This window comes from Trachypithecus francoisi, unplaced genomic scaffold (genome assembly GCF_009764315.1).
Source record: "Trachypithecus francoisi isolate TF-2019V2 unplaced genomic scaffold, Tfra_2.0 Lachesis_group3, whole genome shotgun sequence".
NCBI lineage: Eukaryota > Metazoa > Chordata > Mammalia > Primates > Cercopithecidae > Trachypithecus > Trachypithecus francoisi.
In genome coordinates this window covers 73,183,455-73,202,928 of record NW_022681468.1, presented here as the reverse complement: position 1 = coordinate 73,202,928, position 19,474 = coordinate 73,183,455, and the positions used below count along the sequence as shown (strand labels likewise).

The 19,474-nt window shown below is 35.7% G+C and overlaps 1 protein-coding gene across 4 annotated transcripts in view; it reads left to right on the top strand.

The window, feature by feature from the left end:
* The window catches only part of AKAP6 (A-kinase anchoring protein 6), a 657,824-nt gene that overhangs the window by 589,123 nt on the left and 49,227 nt on the right, over nt 1-19,474 (top strand). For all 4 annotated transcript variants that reach the window (XM_033188313.1, XM_033188311.1, XM_033188312.1 and 1 more), the window contains one exon: nt 4,521-4,736. In XM_033188313.1, coding sequence (XP_033044204.1) covers nt 4,521-4,736 — 216 coding nt within the window. The remainder of the gene's footprint in view (nt 1-4,520; nt 4,737-19,474) is intronic.

Sequence of the window (19,474 nt, the reverse complement as noted above, 5' to 3'; positions counted from 1 at the left end):
TAGTTTAGAAGGCGAAGTCTAAAAGTGGGAATTGCTTCATAGGCTGTTTTTCTTTTCTTTTTTTTTCAAATGTAACAGATCAGCTAAAGTCCCACCACTTTGTTCATATTGGCCTGCAGCTCATGTTGTTTAATCGACCTACAAAGTTAAATTATGTAATAAATATTGGAGACAAATTACTTTGGAGTTTCTCAGTTAAATTTGTTTTGTTCTGTTTTTAATATATACTTTGTTTTGGTGTTTTCAAAGTATTATTTTCCTTCTCATCTCTCTTTTTTCCTAATCTGATTTTTTTTTTTTTTTTTTTTTTTTTTTTTTTTTTGAGACAGACTCTTGCTCTGTCGCCCAGGCTGGAGTGCAGTGGCATGATCTCGGCTTGCTGCAAGCTCCGCCTCCCAGGTTCACGCCATTCTCCTGCCTCAGCCTCCCGAGTAGCTGGGACTACAGGTGCCCCCCACCTCGCCCGGCTAATTTTTGTCTTTTTATTTTTTAGTAGAGACGGGGTTTCACCTGTTAGCCAGGATGGTCTTGATCTCCTGACCTCGTGATCTGCCCGCCTCGGCCTCCCAAAGTGCTGGGATTACAGGCGTGAGCCACTGCACCCGGCCTCTGATCTGATTCTTACATCTCATTTGCTGTAACAGTTCTTGGTGTAAATGAAGTTGTTCTTTTATTATAAGCTTATTTATATCCTTTTATAAACTGTATGACATTAAATGTCAAGTATGTGTATACAAGTAAATATAAGTAAATATCTATGTAATATGTTTGCATATATGCACATATTTGATATATAATGAAGACTAAATACCAGTATTGAAAGTCTTAACTTCAATGGTGTTAAACTGAAGCCAATGTGAAGAATAATATTGCACATTTGTTCAATAATATGATTGGCTTAAACAGTTTAAAAAAGTGACAGAGGAAGTCAGTAGAGGAATAAAACCCAGGTAAACCAAAAAACACCCCTGTGCATTGCCACTGGTAAATTGAAAATCAAATTGACAGTTTGCAAATGTGAAACAAAAGTCTTCAGCCTATTGGTAACTACCTTATAATGTGGATCAGAGATCATTATAAGGGGGGGAAAAGACAGATAATGACCTCCATACTAACAGATTTAATCTTGCAAGATGAAATTGCCTAAAGATTATCAAATTATAGGTAAATATGAAAGCATTTGGAATCCCTTTCTTAGGCATATTGATAGTTGTGTTTTTCTTTCTTTTTAAATTTTGTTTCCCTCTTCTTTATAGTTTTCTGGGAAGGCAATATGACTTGCATGGGAACCAACATGGTCTCATTAGATGTCAAGGAAAATGCTTAAAAATGGCAATAATGAAAAGCATTTCAAACTTTTCTGTTTCCAACTTCCTTTTCTAACTGCTTCACTCTCTCTCCCCAACACACCAGACATTCCTACTGCCAGAGGCTACTTACTTGTTTTCCATTTTAACATACCTCTCAGCCTTCTACCCATATAACCACCACTACCCATCTTGGTCCATCTGGTTCACACTATTCCCCTGAAGATTTCATTGACTCTTTTAATAGCAACTTGCACATACTTCTGTTAGCACCTTCCTCTCTGAAGTATACTTGATATTACACTTATTTGTATAGTTTACTTCCAGTAGACTCTCAACTCCTTGAGGGAAAAAGGGAACTTGCTCCTTTTTGAAGCCTTCGTTCCTGAAACAGTGCCTAACATATGGAAAGTGCAGTACACGTTTGAGGAGATCAGGGAGGTAGGGATGTGTTTGTCTTATTTCTGTGCTTTACTTAGGTTACTTACCTTGAGTTTCTGTTTCAAAGCACATTTTCTCTGAAATGAAGCCAAAAATAGTTACAATAATTGTTTGTTAATATCTATACATATTTATGGAAATAATATAAACTACTGATTCTAAGAAACATTGCCAGCAAATCTACTGACTTTATTTATTAAATATTTGTGATTATAAATGCATATGTATATTTTAATGGCTGTCATGGAAGCCCATTTATATAGAAGAATGTTATTTTATTAATTATATCTTCTAGGTATAAAAAAGTACTGAAAAATATGCTGACCATGTAAAATTTCCAATTTTCCCCTCCTCTTTAAAAGTAGCATTATTTCCCAAGTGCACATGTTGGATAAATTTTTAATTCAGAATATAGACTAAGCCCTTTGTTCATTTAAAGTAAAAAACAAAAAACAAAAAAAACCCTGCAGAATTGTGAATATCCAAAAGTCAGATATTGAATATCAACAGTAACTGCCTTCTCAGTTTTTAAACCACTGTATTCATCTTGATTGATTCAAATTAAGATAGGAGTGGGGATCACCTAGATACTTAAATACTGGATACATTCAAGATACTTACAAAAAAATTTATGGCCAGTGATCTTTATGAAAAATTTCTCCCAGCAACCTCACATGTCCTGTTTCAGAACTTTGAAAATGCCTATAAGGTGAATGAAGTCTATTTGTGGTACTTTGCAAATGTTACCTGATGTGGCCTGTGCTAACTCTGCACATATCTTTAGTGCCATCCATTGCAAATTTTCATTCAGCTAAGAACTTTGAGACTCTTTGTTGGCTTAAGAAATACAGTTATTACGCTAGTTAACTTTAAAGAGAGTTTTGCAGAATTCAGTTCTGTGGCACAGAAACATCTCTTTCGATTTTTCTAGGCCTTGACTCTTAACAAGTTAACAAAACAGAAACAAAACCCCAAATCCTTAATATTAATATTTATAGTACTCGGGCCAATTTCATTTAGCCATAATGTTATCTTGAAGTGTTTAATATTGGGCCCCAAATTGGCAGGTATTAGGTGGCCTTCATAGTATGACTTGCCTAAGAGTTGTTCTAGAGCAAGAGATAAATTGAAGGGTGTGTGTGGATGTGTGTGTGTGTTTGTGTGTGTGAGAGAGAAGAGACAGAGAGGGAGAGAGAGAAAGAGAACAGGCGTGTGGGGTTGAGGGGAGACATTTGACAGGGTTGTAGAAGAGATGGAAACAATGCCTGTTGTCTTAGTAGGCTTAGGTTTTATCTTTGAATGTCTTAGGCATTTCTCCTCATTCAGCACTGAACCAATTAGTAGCAGCAGTAAAGAAATTTGTCAGACAAAATGGTGGTTATATCAGGACTTATATAGGAAAATAGTAATGAACTCTAGGAAAATAAATAAGGATAAGTTCAAGAAACATAACTGAAACTGCTGCACTGGTATAAATTGAATAATAAAATTTCTAGTCATATTTTGCCATAAATAGAGGTTTGGGAATTTGTCATTCTCCTTATTTAAAATTCAGAAATATTAAAGGTACAGAGTTCTCTCATTACAGAAATAATAGAATTCCAGCCATTACTGAGTTAGGGTCATTTAAATGGCTATAGCATGCATTGTATCAATAAGTGGAACATCTGTATGAAATGTCCACCTGCTGATCTAATACCCCCACTCCATGCACATTTCAGTGCACCACACTTAATCATTTTAAGATTTCTTCTAATGAAGCCTTATCTAGATTAACATTTTAAGCACAAATACTTTCAGGCATTAAAACTCTCACACTAAATGAAATTGCATTGTCTTGTTTACCCTTGTTGATTAATAAGCAATCTGTTAACTGTTAGAACAGTCCAATTGTGGCAGTAGAAGGAGATTAGTAATTCAGTGATGTTTGTGGATATAATCATCATTTCTTCTGAAGGCTCCGAATTAGAATATCACTTACATACTATCCGTAGGCAAAGAAAGGATATAATATTTTTAGACATGTGTACCCACTATTTTGCTTGAATCATTCAGTTTAGGGTCACTGCAGCAATACAAATGCTTGTGGGGGCAAAATGCTATTTTGATGCATGCATGTCCTTCTTAAATAGTGTGAATGTCTATTAAAAGAAACACAGCAACCAACAAATAGTGCAGTAATAATCCAGTATCTTAATTTTCGCTTTCAGAACATTATTGCTCTGTTAATCGAGCTTCAGAAGAATATTTCATATCTTTTTTTTTCAGATAATAGATTTTATATATAAAAATTCTTTACAATCTTATTTAACTTGTTCTCAGCCAGTAGAAAACTGAACTTTTTGCCTCCAAAGAATGTAGGAGTAAATTTGGAAAAATTCCATTTCTTTTCAGAGGATTTTTGTATCTTTTGTGTTTCCTTTGACCTTATATCAAAGCACTTCAATCTGTTTGGCATTCATCTGACCTAAGTGATTGATTTCATTAGGCTAGAAATTGGTAATTACTCAGGTGTCGAAGGGGACCCTACATTTCAGAGGGATAAATCAGTGAAAAAGTGTGGAGGAATGGGATGCAGCTAAATTCTTTAGCATATTGGGCTTCTGTAGAAGGCCTCCATTCTAAAAGAGACATCAGAGCTCTTCTTGTTGTCCTATTGTTGGTAGCTGAGTGTATCACTACAATTTGAAATTATGATGGAAGAAAGTGTTTCATGTTTTAGGGAACTTTGCCCTATAAACACTTATAGATTGGTTTCTCTCTATGTTGCAGTCCCTCTGTCGTGAAATCAAGCAACGACGTCGAGGAGTTGCCTCCGTTCTGCGACTATGCCAGCATCTTTTGGATGACCGGGAGACTTGCAATCTGAATGCAGACCACCAGCCCATGCAGCTGATCATTGTAAATCTTGAAAGAAGGTGGGAAGCCATTGTCATGCAAGCCGTCCAGTGGCAAACACGTCTACAAAAGAAGATGGGAAAAGAATCTGTGAGTGACGTTTTTTTTAAGCATCATGGTCTCTCATTTTCTCAGACAAAAAATAATTCTTTCAGGCTTGGAAACTGTATTCATCTTATAAATGGTTTTACTAACAAAGTGGTTTTAAGTAACTAAAGCTAGTAGTCTTACTACTAACTAGCTGTCCACTAAATGAAACTCCATTTGTTGTAACACTGACATTTATTTGCCTTACTAAAATGCTTTTAGTGTATCTCATTGTCTTTTTGAAAAAAATCACATGGAGGTTTTGCTTAACCTTACCAACCTAAGCCGTTAATTCTTTCAATCATTCCTTCACTAACAATATTCATTAATCATACAATAACCCATGAATATTTTGCTAGAAAGTAGCTTAGTACTGTCAGAGCATATGGAGCAATGTGTATGCTCTGCAGATAATACAATGAAATAAAGTATATTGTTTACCTTTCCCTGACATGACATAACATCATCTATTTGTACACTAATCTCCTAGTGTTCCTGCTTAGAGCTTCTTCTGATAGTTACATTGCTGAGAATTGGCAAGTTTCCTCTTAGAGTTTTAATGCAGTGCTCAAAGTGGTGAGTAGAGATTCCTTTTAAGGATTTTCCAAATTGAGTACAGATTTAAGCTGTTGCTAGATGAAGGAAATAGATATGACTAGAAGTTGTATCATTGTAATATACAATGCATATTTGTCCAGAGAGCCTTCATATCCTTTAGGAAAGGATTTATCGATAAAAAGATTGCATACTCCAAATGACCTTGAGGTCAGTGTCTATTAGTTGAAGGCCCAACTCCCATGTTTGACTTATATAAATGGAATACATACATATATACATATATACATAGAATGGGAAGTTTTCCTTATATGTTTATATTTTTCAGTTCTGTAACTTTGGAATGTTCAGGATCCAAAATTGAAAAATCAAATGTAAAAATCATGCTGCTGAAAAATTCTTTCCTCCTATGAATTCTGATTTTGACGAAGCCTTAATATCTGCTCTCTGATGTGTTTGGCACTTGGGACTGGGAACAGAAGGGACAATGAATCAGCAAGCCATCTAATTCTTTTTGTATCTGTAGATATATTGAGTCTAGGGGGTGATTTTATCCTCAATAGTTCTGTTTAATTGTTTTAAGCTGAACTGTTAAATTTCTTCAGACTTCCAAGTTATTACTAGTAATCAGAGTCAACATAATTAGATGTCTTTTCTTGAAATGACCTGTTTATTGTAAAGCTATTTAGCTGGCATGTTTTTTGTTTGTTTTGAGAGTGTTTGGAAGAGCAGATGAGATTATTGTTATTACTTTCTATACTTTTAAGCCTGTAATTGTGGTAGTGGCCATAAGATATATGCAAAAATCAACTGCAGCAGGAAAAGTTGTGAAATTTTGGAAGCATTCAGGAGTCATGCTTTGGAGGAGTCAAAGTTGCGTTTCTTTGAGGATTTATTTGAAATCGTATGATCAGGGGTTCTAGAGCAGTTCTCTGCAGACTACATGTAGACATTTTTATCCTATTTCTTTTTTTTTTTTTTTTAAGGATGGGATCTTGCTCTATTTCCCAGACTGGGGTACACTGGCCTGATCATAGCTCACTGCAGCCTCAAACTCCTGGGCTCAAGTATCCCCCCACCTCAGCCTCTGAAGTAGCTAGGACTACAGGCATGTACCACCATACCTGCCTAAGTTTTATTTTACTTTTTGTAGAGACATGGTCTCACTGTGTTGCCCAGGCTGGTCTCAAATTCTTGGCGATCCTCCCACCTTGGCCTCCCAATGTGCTGGGATTGCAGGTGTAAGTCACTACACTCAGCCTTTTATCCTACTTCTATGGTAAAGGCTAGCTTTAGCTTTGAGGAAACCCTGGTTGCTTCTTAAAGGTTCAGACTACTATATACAGGCAGATTCAAATTGCAAACAGAGAAAGATGTTTCCTTTTGTTTACATTGACTGCTGAATGTGTAGACTGGAAAAATGAAGGTAGCAAATAAGGTCCTTTGTGCTGAAAAAAGTTGAAAATCTCTGTTGGAAAAGGAATGAAGAGAGTGGACTAATGCCAGCAAATACTGTGAGCACAGGGTACATCATTCAGTGGGAGATATTTCTCTGCTTCTTATCTCTGTTGGTTGAGTGAAGAGTCCAAGTCGCTTTGAAGTTGCCAATGTGGGAGGCTGCCTTTGCAGATAATCAGAAACCTCTAAGTTGGCTCTTCAGTTATCATATGTCCCCATTCCCATTTCATCCTTGCTTGTGCATTAGGACTTTCACTTCTTGATATGGTTTGTCTGTGTCTCCAACCAAATCTCATCTTGAATTGTAGCTCCCATAATTCCCAGGTGTTATGGGAGGGACCCAGTGGGAGATAATTGAATCATGGAGGTGGTTTCCCCCATACTGTTCTTGTGATAGTGAATAAGTCTCATGAGATCTGATGGTTCACTTGGTTGTCATTCTCTCTTGTCTGCTGCCATGTAAGATGTGCCTTTTGCCTTCCACCATGATTGTGAGGCCTCCCCAGCCACATGGAACTGTGAGTTCATTAAACCTCTTTTTCTCTGTAAATTACTCAGTCTTGGATATGTCTTTATCAGCAGTGTGAAAACAGACTAATACACTGCTGTATTCCCCCAGGGCCTGGGAAATACTTGGACATAGTAGGTCTACAAATAAGTATTTGCTGAATGAATTGAGTACATGTGTTCATTTAATAAATTTTGTTTCATTCTGGCATTTGATTTGGAGTTACTGTATATTCTAAATTTTTACATTTTTTCACAAAGCAGCTGTGTTATGTTTCTATAAGAACACCAAGAAGATGATCTTTAATCTGTCTTGTTTAATAAGGCCTCCCCAGACTCCCAGACCTGTTTCCTAAACTCAAGGAGACTGTCAGTCTCTAAGTGGAGTCTAAGGAGGCTAAAGTGGCTAACATTGCTACAGAGCAGAATGCCAAAGAGGAAAGGACTACACAGACTAGGCACACCGGAGATATACAGAGGGATGTTCTCAAGTACTCAGCAGAAGGAACCACCTAAAGGGATTAGAGGGAACAGTCCCTGGAGCTTGCACAGAGCTAGAAATGGTTCCCTTTTCCCTCACTCATAGTAGAAACCCTCATCATTCACAAGGCATGTGATAGGGTACCAAGAAAGGTTTTTGCCTTAGTAACGGGGCAAACTTAGACTAAATGCTGCTCTGGTCTTACCCAAAAAAACTTAAAAGCAAGACCTGAAAGGACAAAACTGTTTCAAAGTAATTTTACTATACTCCCAGGACAAAGCTAAAGAATATTTATAGGAATACAAATACCCAGCATACAACAAGATAAAATTTATAAAATTTATAGTGTCTGACATCCAGTCTAAACCTACCAGGAATGGAAAGAAGCAGGAATAGTCAGCTGATGAGGAGAAGAATATTAATCAATATAAACTCATCCAGAAATGTCACAGAGTATAGCATTGGTAGACAAAAACATTAAAAGTTATTATACCCACATTCCATATGTTCAAGCAGCTGGAAAAAATATTGATCATATTAAGTAAGACATTAAAAATCTCTACCTGAAATCACATTATAAAGAGGAAAGTTATCATTACTGAGATGAAAAATACACTGGATGAGATTAACAGCCAATTAGACATCACAGAAGAAATAATTTGTAAACCTGAAAACATAGCAATAAAAATTGTGCAAAATGAAGCAGAAAGAAAAAAAGACAAAACAAAATAAAAACAGAGCATCAGTGATTTCTGAGGTATCTTCAAGCAGCCTAATTGAAGATTAGAATTAGAATCCCATAATAAAAGGAAGGTGGAAGCTGGGTGCTGTTGCTCACATACGTAATTCCAGCACTTTGGTAGGCTGAAGTGGGAGGATTGCTTGAGGCCAGGAGTTCGATGACAACCTGGGTAACATAGTGAGACCTCGTTTCTACAAAACAATACAAAAAGGAGGCAGGCATGAAGACACATGCTTGCAGTCCCAGCTACTTGGGAAGCTGAGGCAGGAGGATCACTTGAGCCTGAGAGGTTGTGGCTGCAGTGACCTGTGTTTGTGCCAGTGCACTCCAGCCTGGATGACAGAGTCAAACCCTGTCTCGGAAAAATAAAAATAGAAAGATAGTGGAACAAAACAACCTAGAATTATATATACAGAGAAAATATCATTCAAAAAGGAAGATAAAATAGTTTTCATTCATTAAAACCTGAAAATATTCATTGCCCATAGACCTGTACCACAAGAAATGTTAAAGAGAGTCCTTCAACCAAATGGAAAATTCTGTGAGATGGAAACCTGGAGAGGCACAAGGGAATGAAGAAGACTGAGAGTAACTGTGTGGGTTACTGTGAAATATTTTTTGTATTATTTAAATCTCTAAGTGGTAATAGGCTGCTTAAATCAAGTTAATAACAGCTTATTGTCTATTTATAACATACGTAGAAGTCAAATGTATGACAACAATATCACAACGGCCAGGAAGCAACAAATGGAACTATGTGGTTTTTATTCTGTGGGAGGTAGTATAATATCATTTAAAGTTTTTTTTTGAAAGGGGGATTAAAGAAAAAAATAGACATGTGATAAGATAAAATATATGCTTTTGGGTTTTTGTTTGTTTGTATTTTTAGATATGGGGTCTTACTCTGTTGCTCAGGCTGCGGTGCAATGGCACGATCATGGCTCACTGTAGCCTTAACCTCCTGGGCTCAAGCAGGTCCCCTGCCTGAGCCTCCAAGTAGCTGAGAATACAGGAGCATGCCAGTATACCCAGTTAATTTTTCTTTTTCTGTAGAGATGGGATCTTGCTATGTTGCCCAGGCTGGTCTCAAACTCCTGGCCTCAAGCAGTCCTCCCACCTTGGCCTCCCAAAGTGCTGAGATTATAGGCATGAGTCAACATGCCTAGCTTATAACTCTTTAAAAACATAACAAAAAGCTATAATTAGTAGGCCAACAGAGGAAATGAATAGAATCATTTTAAAACAAAATAAAAGAAAAAGAGAATAAAAAATAGATACAATAAATAGAAGAATAGCAAGATGGAAGACTTAAAACAACTGCATAAATAATCCTGTTAAATGGGAATGGACTAAAAGCCCCAATTAAAAGGCAACAATTATCAGATTGGGTTTATAGAGCTCTGCTAAGTTACATGTTGCCTATGAGAAACCCAATTTAGGCCAGATGTGGTGACTCACACCTGTAATTTCAGCACTTTGGGAGGCTGAGGCAGCAGGATCACTTAACTCCAGGAGTTTGAGACCAGCCTGGGCAACACGGTGAAACCCCGTCACTACAAAAAAATAAAAATAAAATATTAGCCGGGCATAGTGGCAATGCACCTGTGGTCTCAGCTACCCACTACTCAGGAGGCTGAGGTGAGAGGATCACTTGTGCCCAGGAGGTTGAGGCTACCATGAACAGTGTTTGTGCCCCTGTACCCCAGCCTGGGCAACAGAGTGAGACTCTGTCTCAGCGCCAAAAAAAAAAAAAAAAAAAAAAAAAGGAAACCCACTTTAAACATAAAGATATAATAAAGCAAAGAATGGAAAAATATATATTAAGCTAACACAAACAGAGTTGGAGTGGCTGTGTTAATAGTAAACAATGTAGATTTCAGAGCAAAGAACATTACAAATTATAATGAAGTGCATTCTTAATGATAAAGATGCCAATTAATCAAGAGGACATAACATTACTAAATGTTTATGCTCTAAAACAGAGCTTTAAAATACATAAAGCAGAAATTGATACAACTGTGAGGAGACAAAAAAAAAACAGACCATTTTGGGCAGAGATTCTAATACTTTTTCTTAATAGCTGATAGAGCAGAAAAATCAGTAAAGATGTAAAAGACTTGGAATGATGGAATTATACTATAAAGCAATATAATTGGCACCTAAAACATTCTATCCAAGGCTTTTATCAAAAGGACAGTGAATAACAATTGTTGGTGAGGTGAGGGTGTAGAAAAAAGGGAACCCTTGTCCACTGTTGATAGGAATGTAGAATGGTGTAGCCTCTGTGGGAAACAGTATGGAGGTTCCTAAAGAAAGTGAAAATAGAACTACTATATGACCCAGAAATCTGTCTTGTGGGTCTATACCCAAGAGAAATGAAATCGCTGCCTCATAAGGATGTCTTTACTCACATGCTCATTGCATCATTATTTATCATAGCCAAGATATGGAGCAACTGAAGTGTCCATTAGATGAATGGAAAAATAAATTTTAAAAAAATGTGTATATATATATACACACATGCTTATACACATACATACACACAATGTAATATTTGGCCTTAAAAAAAAAAAGGAGATCCTGCTATTGGTGAAAACATGGATGAAACTGGAGAACATTACATGAAGTGAAATAAACCGGACACAGAAAGAAAAACATTACATGATCTCACTTATATATGGAATCCAAAAAGAAAAAGTGAAAGAAACAGAGAATCTAAAGGTACCAGAAATCAGGTACAAGGGAAATGGGATGATGTAGGTCAAAAGGTATGAAGTTGGAGTTATGGTCCGATTAAAAAATCTAGAGATCTAATGTACAATCTGAGATGATGGATATGTAAATTTGCTTGAATATAGAAGTCACTTCACTACATATATCAAAACATCATGTTGTACACAATATATACATGTAAAAATCAGTCATGCCATCCAGCAGCAGCAGAATATACATTCAAGTGCACACCTAACACCTACTAAAACTCTCTTCTGAGCCACAAAACAAGTCTTAAATTTAAAAGAATTCAGCCAGGTGTGGTGGCTTATGCCTGTAAGCCCAGCACTTTGGGAGGCTAAAGCAGGAGAATGGCTTGAGCCTGAGACTAGCCTGAGCAATATATCAAGACTCCATATCTTTTTTTTTTAATTAAAATAAGTCATATCATACAAAGTATGTTATTTGACTATAATAGAATTAGCTTAGAAATAAGTAATAGCAATATATTTGGAAAACCCTCAAATACATGGAAGCTGAATAACACACTTATATACAACTCATGGGCCAAAGAAGAAATGAAAAGGAAATTAGAAAGTATTTTTAACTGAATAGTAACAAAATATTAAAATCTGTGGGATGCCACCAAAACAATGATCTTAGTTTTCATCTTTTGAAACTGGAAAAAGAAGACCAAGTTAAATCCAAAGTAAATAGGAGAAAGAAAATAATAAAATTAGAGCAGAAATCAGTGAAATAGAAGACAGAAAAAATAATAAAGAAAAAAATCAATGAAATGAAAAGCTGGGGTTATTTTTGAGAAGACTAATAAAATTGATAAACCTCTAGCCAGACTGATTGGGAGAAAAAAGAGAAGAAATAAATTATCAGTATCAGGAATAAGAGACAGACATCACTACAGCTTCTACTAATAGTAAAAGAAGACTATCAGCCAAGATCACACCATTGTACTCCAGCCTGAGCAACAAGAGCGAAACTTAGTCTCAAAAAAAAAAAAAAAAAAAACAGGAGAGGTATGAAGATAATTTTATGAATAATCTTTTATCTACTAAATACATTGAGTCATTAGTTTAAAACCTCCAGAAAATTTTCAGACCTAGTTGGTTTTATAGGTGAATTCTACCAAACGTTTAAAGAATAAATAATATTAATTTTATGCAAAGTTGTCCAGAAATTGAAAAGGAAAGAATATTTTTCATTCTCATTCCTTGGGCAAGCATTACCCAGATGTCAAAAAGGCAATACAAGAAAACTGCTGGATGATATCCCTTATGAATGTCAATAAAAAGATTCTTAACAAAATTTTATCAAATCAAAAAGTATATAAAATAGAAACTACATCATGATATTGTGAGGTTTAGCCTAGAAATACAGAGTAGTTTAATACTTGAATAAAATCGATGTAATTCATCGTATTTGTACACTAAGAGAGGAAAACCATTTGATTATCTCAATGCTGAAAAAGCATTTGCCAAAATCCAATATCCTTCTCAATAAAAACTCTCAGAAACCTAAGGAAACAATGTCCAGGTGTGGTGGCTCAAGCCTGTAATCCCAACACTTTGGGAGGCCAAGGTGGTTGGATCACTTGCGGCCAGGAGTTTGAGACCAGCCTGGCCAACATGATGAAACCCCATCTCTACTAAAAATAGAAAAACTTAGCTGAGCATGGTGGTGCACGCCTGTAATCCCAGCTACTCGGGAGACTGAGGCAGGAGAATTGCTTCAACCTGGGAGGTGGAGGTTGCAGTGAGCCGAGATCATGCCACCATATTCCAGCCTGGGTGACAGAGAGCAACTCTGTATCAATAAAAGGAAGGAAAGGAAGGAAGGAAGGGAGGAAGGGAGAGAGGAAGGGAAAGAAAAAGAAAGGAAGAAAGGAAGAAAAGACCTAAGGAAAAACGTAATAAAGGCGATCCACAGCTAATCAACAGTTAACATCATACTCAATAGTGAAAAACAGAATACTTCTCCTCTAAGATCAAGAATAAGGCAAGGATGTACAATTTCACTCTTTCTATTCAAAATAGTATTGGAAGTTTTAGCCAGATCAATAAAACAAGAAAAAGAATTTAAGACATACCATTTGGAAATTAAGAAGCAAAATTATTTTTACTCAGAGATTCCATCACCATCTATGTAGAAACTGCTACAGAATCTACAAAAAGATACTAAAACGAATAAGGGAATTTAACAAGGTTATAGGATACAAGATCCATATATAAATGTCAATTATATTCTAGATACTGTTGATAAATAATCATAAATTGAAATTTTTAAACATTCAATTTATAATATTAATAGTACATTAAATGCTTAGGGATGTATCTAATGATAGATATGGAAGAACTATATGCAAACAGCTACAAAATACTGCTGAGAGAAATTATTAACAAATTATAACTAAATTAATAATAGACTATACCGAATTCATGGATCAGAGGACACAATATTAAGATATCAAATCTCCCCAAATTTATCTATAGAATTAATGTAATCCCAATGAAAATCTCAGTGGTTTTTTTTTTTTTTTTTTTTGGTAAAAATTTGTAAGCTGATTCTAAAAGTCATTTGGAATGCAAAGGACATAGAATACCCAAAGCAACTTTGAGAAAGATGAGTTAAATTGGAGGATTTATACCTCCTGATATCAAGAGTTATAATAAAGCTACAGTAGTCAAGAAAGTACGGCATTGCTGTCAAGGTCAACAAATACATCAATGGAACAGAATAAATATTTCAGAAATAGAGCTACACATAAATGGGCAATTGATTTTTAACAAAAGTACAAAGGCAATTCAATGGAGAAAGGGTAATCTTTCAACAAATGATCCTGGAACAATTGAATTTCCATATGCACAGACATAGATTCATCTATATAATGTACCATATAAAAATTAGCCAAAGTAAATAATTGACCTAAATGTAAAATGTAGAAAATTTTAGAAAAAATTATCATAGGGTGAAATCTTTGTGATCACTGGCGCAATTACAAAGGGTAATGAGAAATCTTTTGAGAGTGATAGAAATATTCATGATCTTGTTTGTAGTGATCATTTTGTATGTGTATTCTTATATCAAAACATAAAATTGTACATTGTAATATGTATAATTTACTTTATTTAAATTATACCTCAATAAAACTGTTAAAAAAAACACACACACACATATTCAGAATTTTAATTACAAAGGAGTTGATAGATTACCCTGAAGCCTGGCAGTGAGTATCATTGTCTTGGAATAAGTAAATGAAAATGGGCATTCCTTTTCTGAAGAACCAAACAATACTAATAACAGCTAACACATCGCACTTGATATATATCAGGCAATGTTAAGTCCTTTAAGACTCTTAATAACCATATAATTTACGTGCCATTATCCTCTATTTTACAGAAGAAAAAAATTAAGGCAAAGAAAATTTCAGCAACTTTTCCCGAGTTACCACCTGGTTTGTAACTCATTTGAGATTTGAACCTGGGAGCTCTGGCTTCAGAGTCAGTGTCCTGAATCAACATCCTAAACCGCCTCTCTAGGACAAAGCCTTCTTTAATGATAAGAATGGTACATATGCAGTCACTTTTAAATCAAGTAAATAAACAAGACTTTTATAAATACAAACTAAGTGACTTAGATTTGGAAATTAGGTGATTCTATTTTCAATATATTTTGGGAAGTTATGGATCAAATTTTCTTATCACATGTGACATATGGAGAAGTTTTAATTGTCAAAAATTATATCTAAATGGGCTATGAAAAGCAATAATTTCTTATGAGAACTTTAAGAAAAAGGAGTAAGCAAGCACTTTCCCTTTTAAAGTGCTAGAGAAAATAGAGAAGAGGATTTGGGCTGCTGTGTGAATTGGCTGACCACTGATAGTTCATTGATACTTATTTAAGCATTTCCTCTAAGTACATGGGACTTTCTTATTAAATTCACACATGCCTTACAGAAACTCATGACATTTATGGAATTTGTAGTAAGAAGGACAGTTTTCCAGCAGTGATTTTTATGTACCACAAATCAAATTTCTCTTCTCAAATGCCATCTTAACAAACTTCTCTACTGACAGGTTCAGTCTAGTATACACAATTTCCTCAGGGGAATCTGCATAATTGCTATCACAAGAGGGTGTTAGACATTGTGAGGAGACATGTTTCTCAGTTTTTAATTTTTTTCCATATTAGTTTTGTTTGTCTAATTTACTGCTGAAGATCCCTCTAAAAAGCCATGTGGCATATCTTAAGTGTCACTCACCAAGAGAGTCGGGCTGTTGTATTACTTCCTAACAACATTGAACATATACTGTTTCTCAGTTGCTGTGTTACCACTTTTAATACATTGTGTTATTTAATCTTCATAACAACTGAAGATGAAGAAACTAAATTTTTGATAGATTAAATAAATTATACAAAGTTATGTATCCAGCAGGTAGAGAAAGATGTGGATGCAGGCATATCAGACTCCAAGATGTAAAGTTCTTTTAGCTCTTAAAGGGTTTATTGATAACGATTTATTGTCTTTCTTCCCCCTAAGACTACTTTGGTTGTTTAGCATATCTGTGTTAATGATTTATATTGTTATTCTTTTTATTGGAGACTGCCTGAAATTCCTTTTTGAATTGAATACAAGAAGAATCATATAAATGATTGATAGCACAGTAATTTTCATTAATATACTATTTTCATTAGTCAGTTCTAAGGACTTTTGCATGACATATTAAAGATCTGCAGACTCCAGTTAGACTGGATTGAATTAGAGAACACCATTTGGAAATAAATCCGGTGCTTCCCTCCATACTTTTTCATTGGCTCTTTTTTCTCTATTGCATGTCCTTCCAATGAAAATTGGCTCTTACATAAAGAGTTGGATTCATCAGAAGAAATACATGAATAGAGTTAACTATTGGTATTATTTGGAAAAATTTCAAACCCAAGAATGAGAAATAACTAAATAAAGAAAGTAAATCTTGAGAGGGAAAACATTGCTTGTAAATAATTGAAGTAAAAATTAAATTTTGAATTGAGAAAGTTTGAATAATTAAATAATAAGTTACAGTTTAGATTTTTTTATTTTTTATTATTTTTTGTTGTTGTTGTTGAGACGGAGTCTCGCTCTGTCGCCCACGCTGGAGTGCAGTGGCACAATCTCGCTCACTGCAAGCTCCGCCTCCCGGGTTCACGCCATTCTCCTGCCTCAGCCTCCCGAGTAGCTGGGACTACAGGTGCCTGCCAACACGCCCGGCTAATTTTTTGTATTTTTTAGTAGAGACAGAGTTTCACCATGTTAGCCAGGATGGTCTCAATCTCCTGACCTTGTGATCCGCTTGCCTCGGCCTCCCAAAGTGCTGGGATTACAGGTGGGAACCACAGCGCCCAGCCTACAGTTTAGATTTTTAATATGTATTTTTATGAATGAAATACTTTGGAGTAATAGAATGAGTCCTATGTAAAACTCTCTTGAGTTTCCTGTTGGCAGTTTTCTGGAATCCAAAGACAAAATTGAAGGGAAATATGATCTGACAGTTAATATATGTGTGAAGCTTAATTGGGCAAGTACTTGCAAAGTGTTGTAAATATAAGGCTCTTTGAGTGTTGGTTGGAAATAGTATGGGATTTTGCCATAAATATCCTTGCTCTGTCAGTCTTTGAAAGATCTTTGTACAGGACAACTTCTTTCTCTCACAACTTTCCCAGTTCAGATTCTTACATCATCTGCACCATATAAACGAATGCTATACTTATTTGGAGACAGTCAAACCAACCAAGACTAAACTAATAAGTAAAAGGACACAAATTTCTCTTTAGTTTTCAGAAATATGAGAATGTGCTTTAACAAAATAACTGGTGAAGACACAGGTATCATTCTCAGAAAATGAAAATGGTTTGACAAAGTGTTGTATTACATTTATTAATGATGTCCCCAAGTAATGTCCAATTCACTCCTCGATTTTTTAAGAAAATGTTCTGGGGTCATTTCTAACAACTGAGGACACCACTGCCATTGAGTGGGTGCATCTGGGGAGACAGTAACAATTCATGAAACAACCCTGTATGCAGACAGATTTTTCCACAAATGCCAGCAGTGTCCCCATTGGAAAACACTTTGCTCTGTAACCATTTTGGTGTATTCTTACTTTCATGTTCATGCTGAGGACAGATCTCTGATAATATACATCTGTAAAGTACTCAGTACAGCTCTACTTAGCCCTCTCAGGGACCCAAACCTTTATCTTAAGAGCAAGAAAAATGTACCTTTCCTATCTGTTTTCTTACCTCTCTAACTCTCATAAAAGGCCTCTGAATGGTCCTATCACTGTTTTCTGATTTCAGACAAGTAGTTATCAGTAGCAAGTAAATTATTCTTGCTTTTCAAATAAATGTTTTAAACAGAAACAATTTGGATTCCTTTGAAATATTTTTATTTCAATGAGTGTGCTTTTGAATCCTTTGTGAATTTAGGGTTTTAAGTTTTTATTCTTTGTACAAATGTATTTTTTTCTTTTGCCCTGGCACTCCAGAACTCCAGCATTGAAAACAGAACGTTGTGTCCAGAGAAACCTTACACATTTATTGGCCCCAAAAGTACATAACACATCTAGGCAAATAATTGAAAATAATAAGGCCACGATAAATGGGATGGCCCCAGGGTAAAACACCCAGAGGATTCAATTGGTGTCACTTCGCATCAATGTCCATGCATCATGGTAATTGAGGTAACATAACCAATTACCACATTTTAATTAGAGTTCTAAGAACTCGAGGAAATTTGCAATGATCAGACAGCTCACTTTACAAAAGAAAAGAAAGAAACAATGAAAGGAAGGGGAGGAACCCCACACTTTTTCTGCCTCTCAATCTTATTATTTGGTGATGCATATATTAAGATAAACAGCATTCTTATCCTAATCTGGCTAATGATTTCAGAAATTTATGACCAAAGAAATTCTCTAGATTGTGACCTTGGCTTATAATTTCATTTCCCATCTCGGTGTACCTCACTATTCTAAGTTGGGGATTCATTCTAAGTTTTTAAGTCAGTGTCTGAACACAGTGACACATTATTAAATACATATTTATCTGGGTTTGGTTACTGAACAAAAATAGATCAGATTTCACCCCCCAAAAAATTAAAAGCAAGCAGAATTACTACATTTAGAAAATAATTTTGACTTGTGGCAATTATTTTTATAAGGCTAGAGTTTAAGTGAAAAACCTCCTGTAAAATTTTAGTGCTGCTACATAATCAAGTAATTATGTAATTACTTGTACTTAATTACTTACAAGAGAGATCGCTGTTAAAAAAAAAGTCTTTATACATGTCAAAAACAGCTCTCTTCTTTAGAGTATTTCTAGATAAGCTTCAAATACCAAAAAGCTCTTTTAAAGTAATCTCCAATAAATTTATTTTTCTTTCATAAATCCTCTTACCATTTTTTTCAAATATATGAAAGTACATTATATGGAGATCTACATGCCCTACCTCCTGTTTCCACTTATTACAGCCAAAAACAAACCTGTCATTCCAAATCCTTGGGAGGCTGAAACAGGAGGACTGCTTGAGCCTACGAGTTCAAGGATGCAATGAGCTGTGATTATACCACTTCATTCTAGCCTGGGCAACAGAGTGAGACCCCATCTCAAAAAAGAAGGTGGGAAGGAAGAAACAATTTTTGAATTACACATGAAGGGCTTGATATTAAATATAAGAATATAAGACATGTATCCTTAATGTGACAGTTTCCAGTAGACAGAGTGGATTTTCAAGAAAGCTGGGAATTTTCTTGAGTATTAGAATATGGTGATTAAGAGCTGGGGCCAGATTCTCTCTCACTTAGTAGCTGTGTGATCATGGCAAATTATTTAACTTCTGTGTGCCTCAGTTTCTTCATCTGTAAGATAGAGATAACAATGATAAACTATAAAAACCCTAGAAGGGAAAGTCAAGATGGCCAATTAGAAGCATTTGTGGTCTGTGGCCTGCGAAACTCACGGAAAGGAATGAAAAGGGGCAAGGGAATTCAGCACCTTCAACTTACATATCCAGGATCTCACATTGGAACTAAGTAAGCAAACAACTCAACCCATGCAGAATGAAGAAAAGCAGGGGGTAGGGGCAACAGCCCACCTGGGAGTGGCACAGAGCCGAAGGAACCCCCACCCTCAGCCAAGGGAAACAGTGAGTGAGTGTGCAACCCCACCCAGGAAACCATGCTTCTCCCACGAATCTTTGCAACTGGCAAATCAGGAGATCCCCTTGTGAGCCCA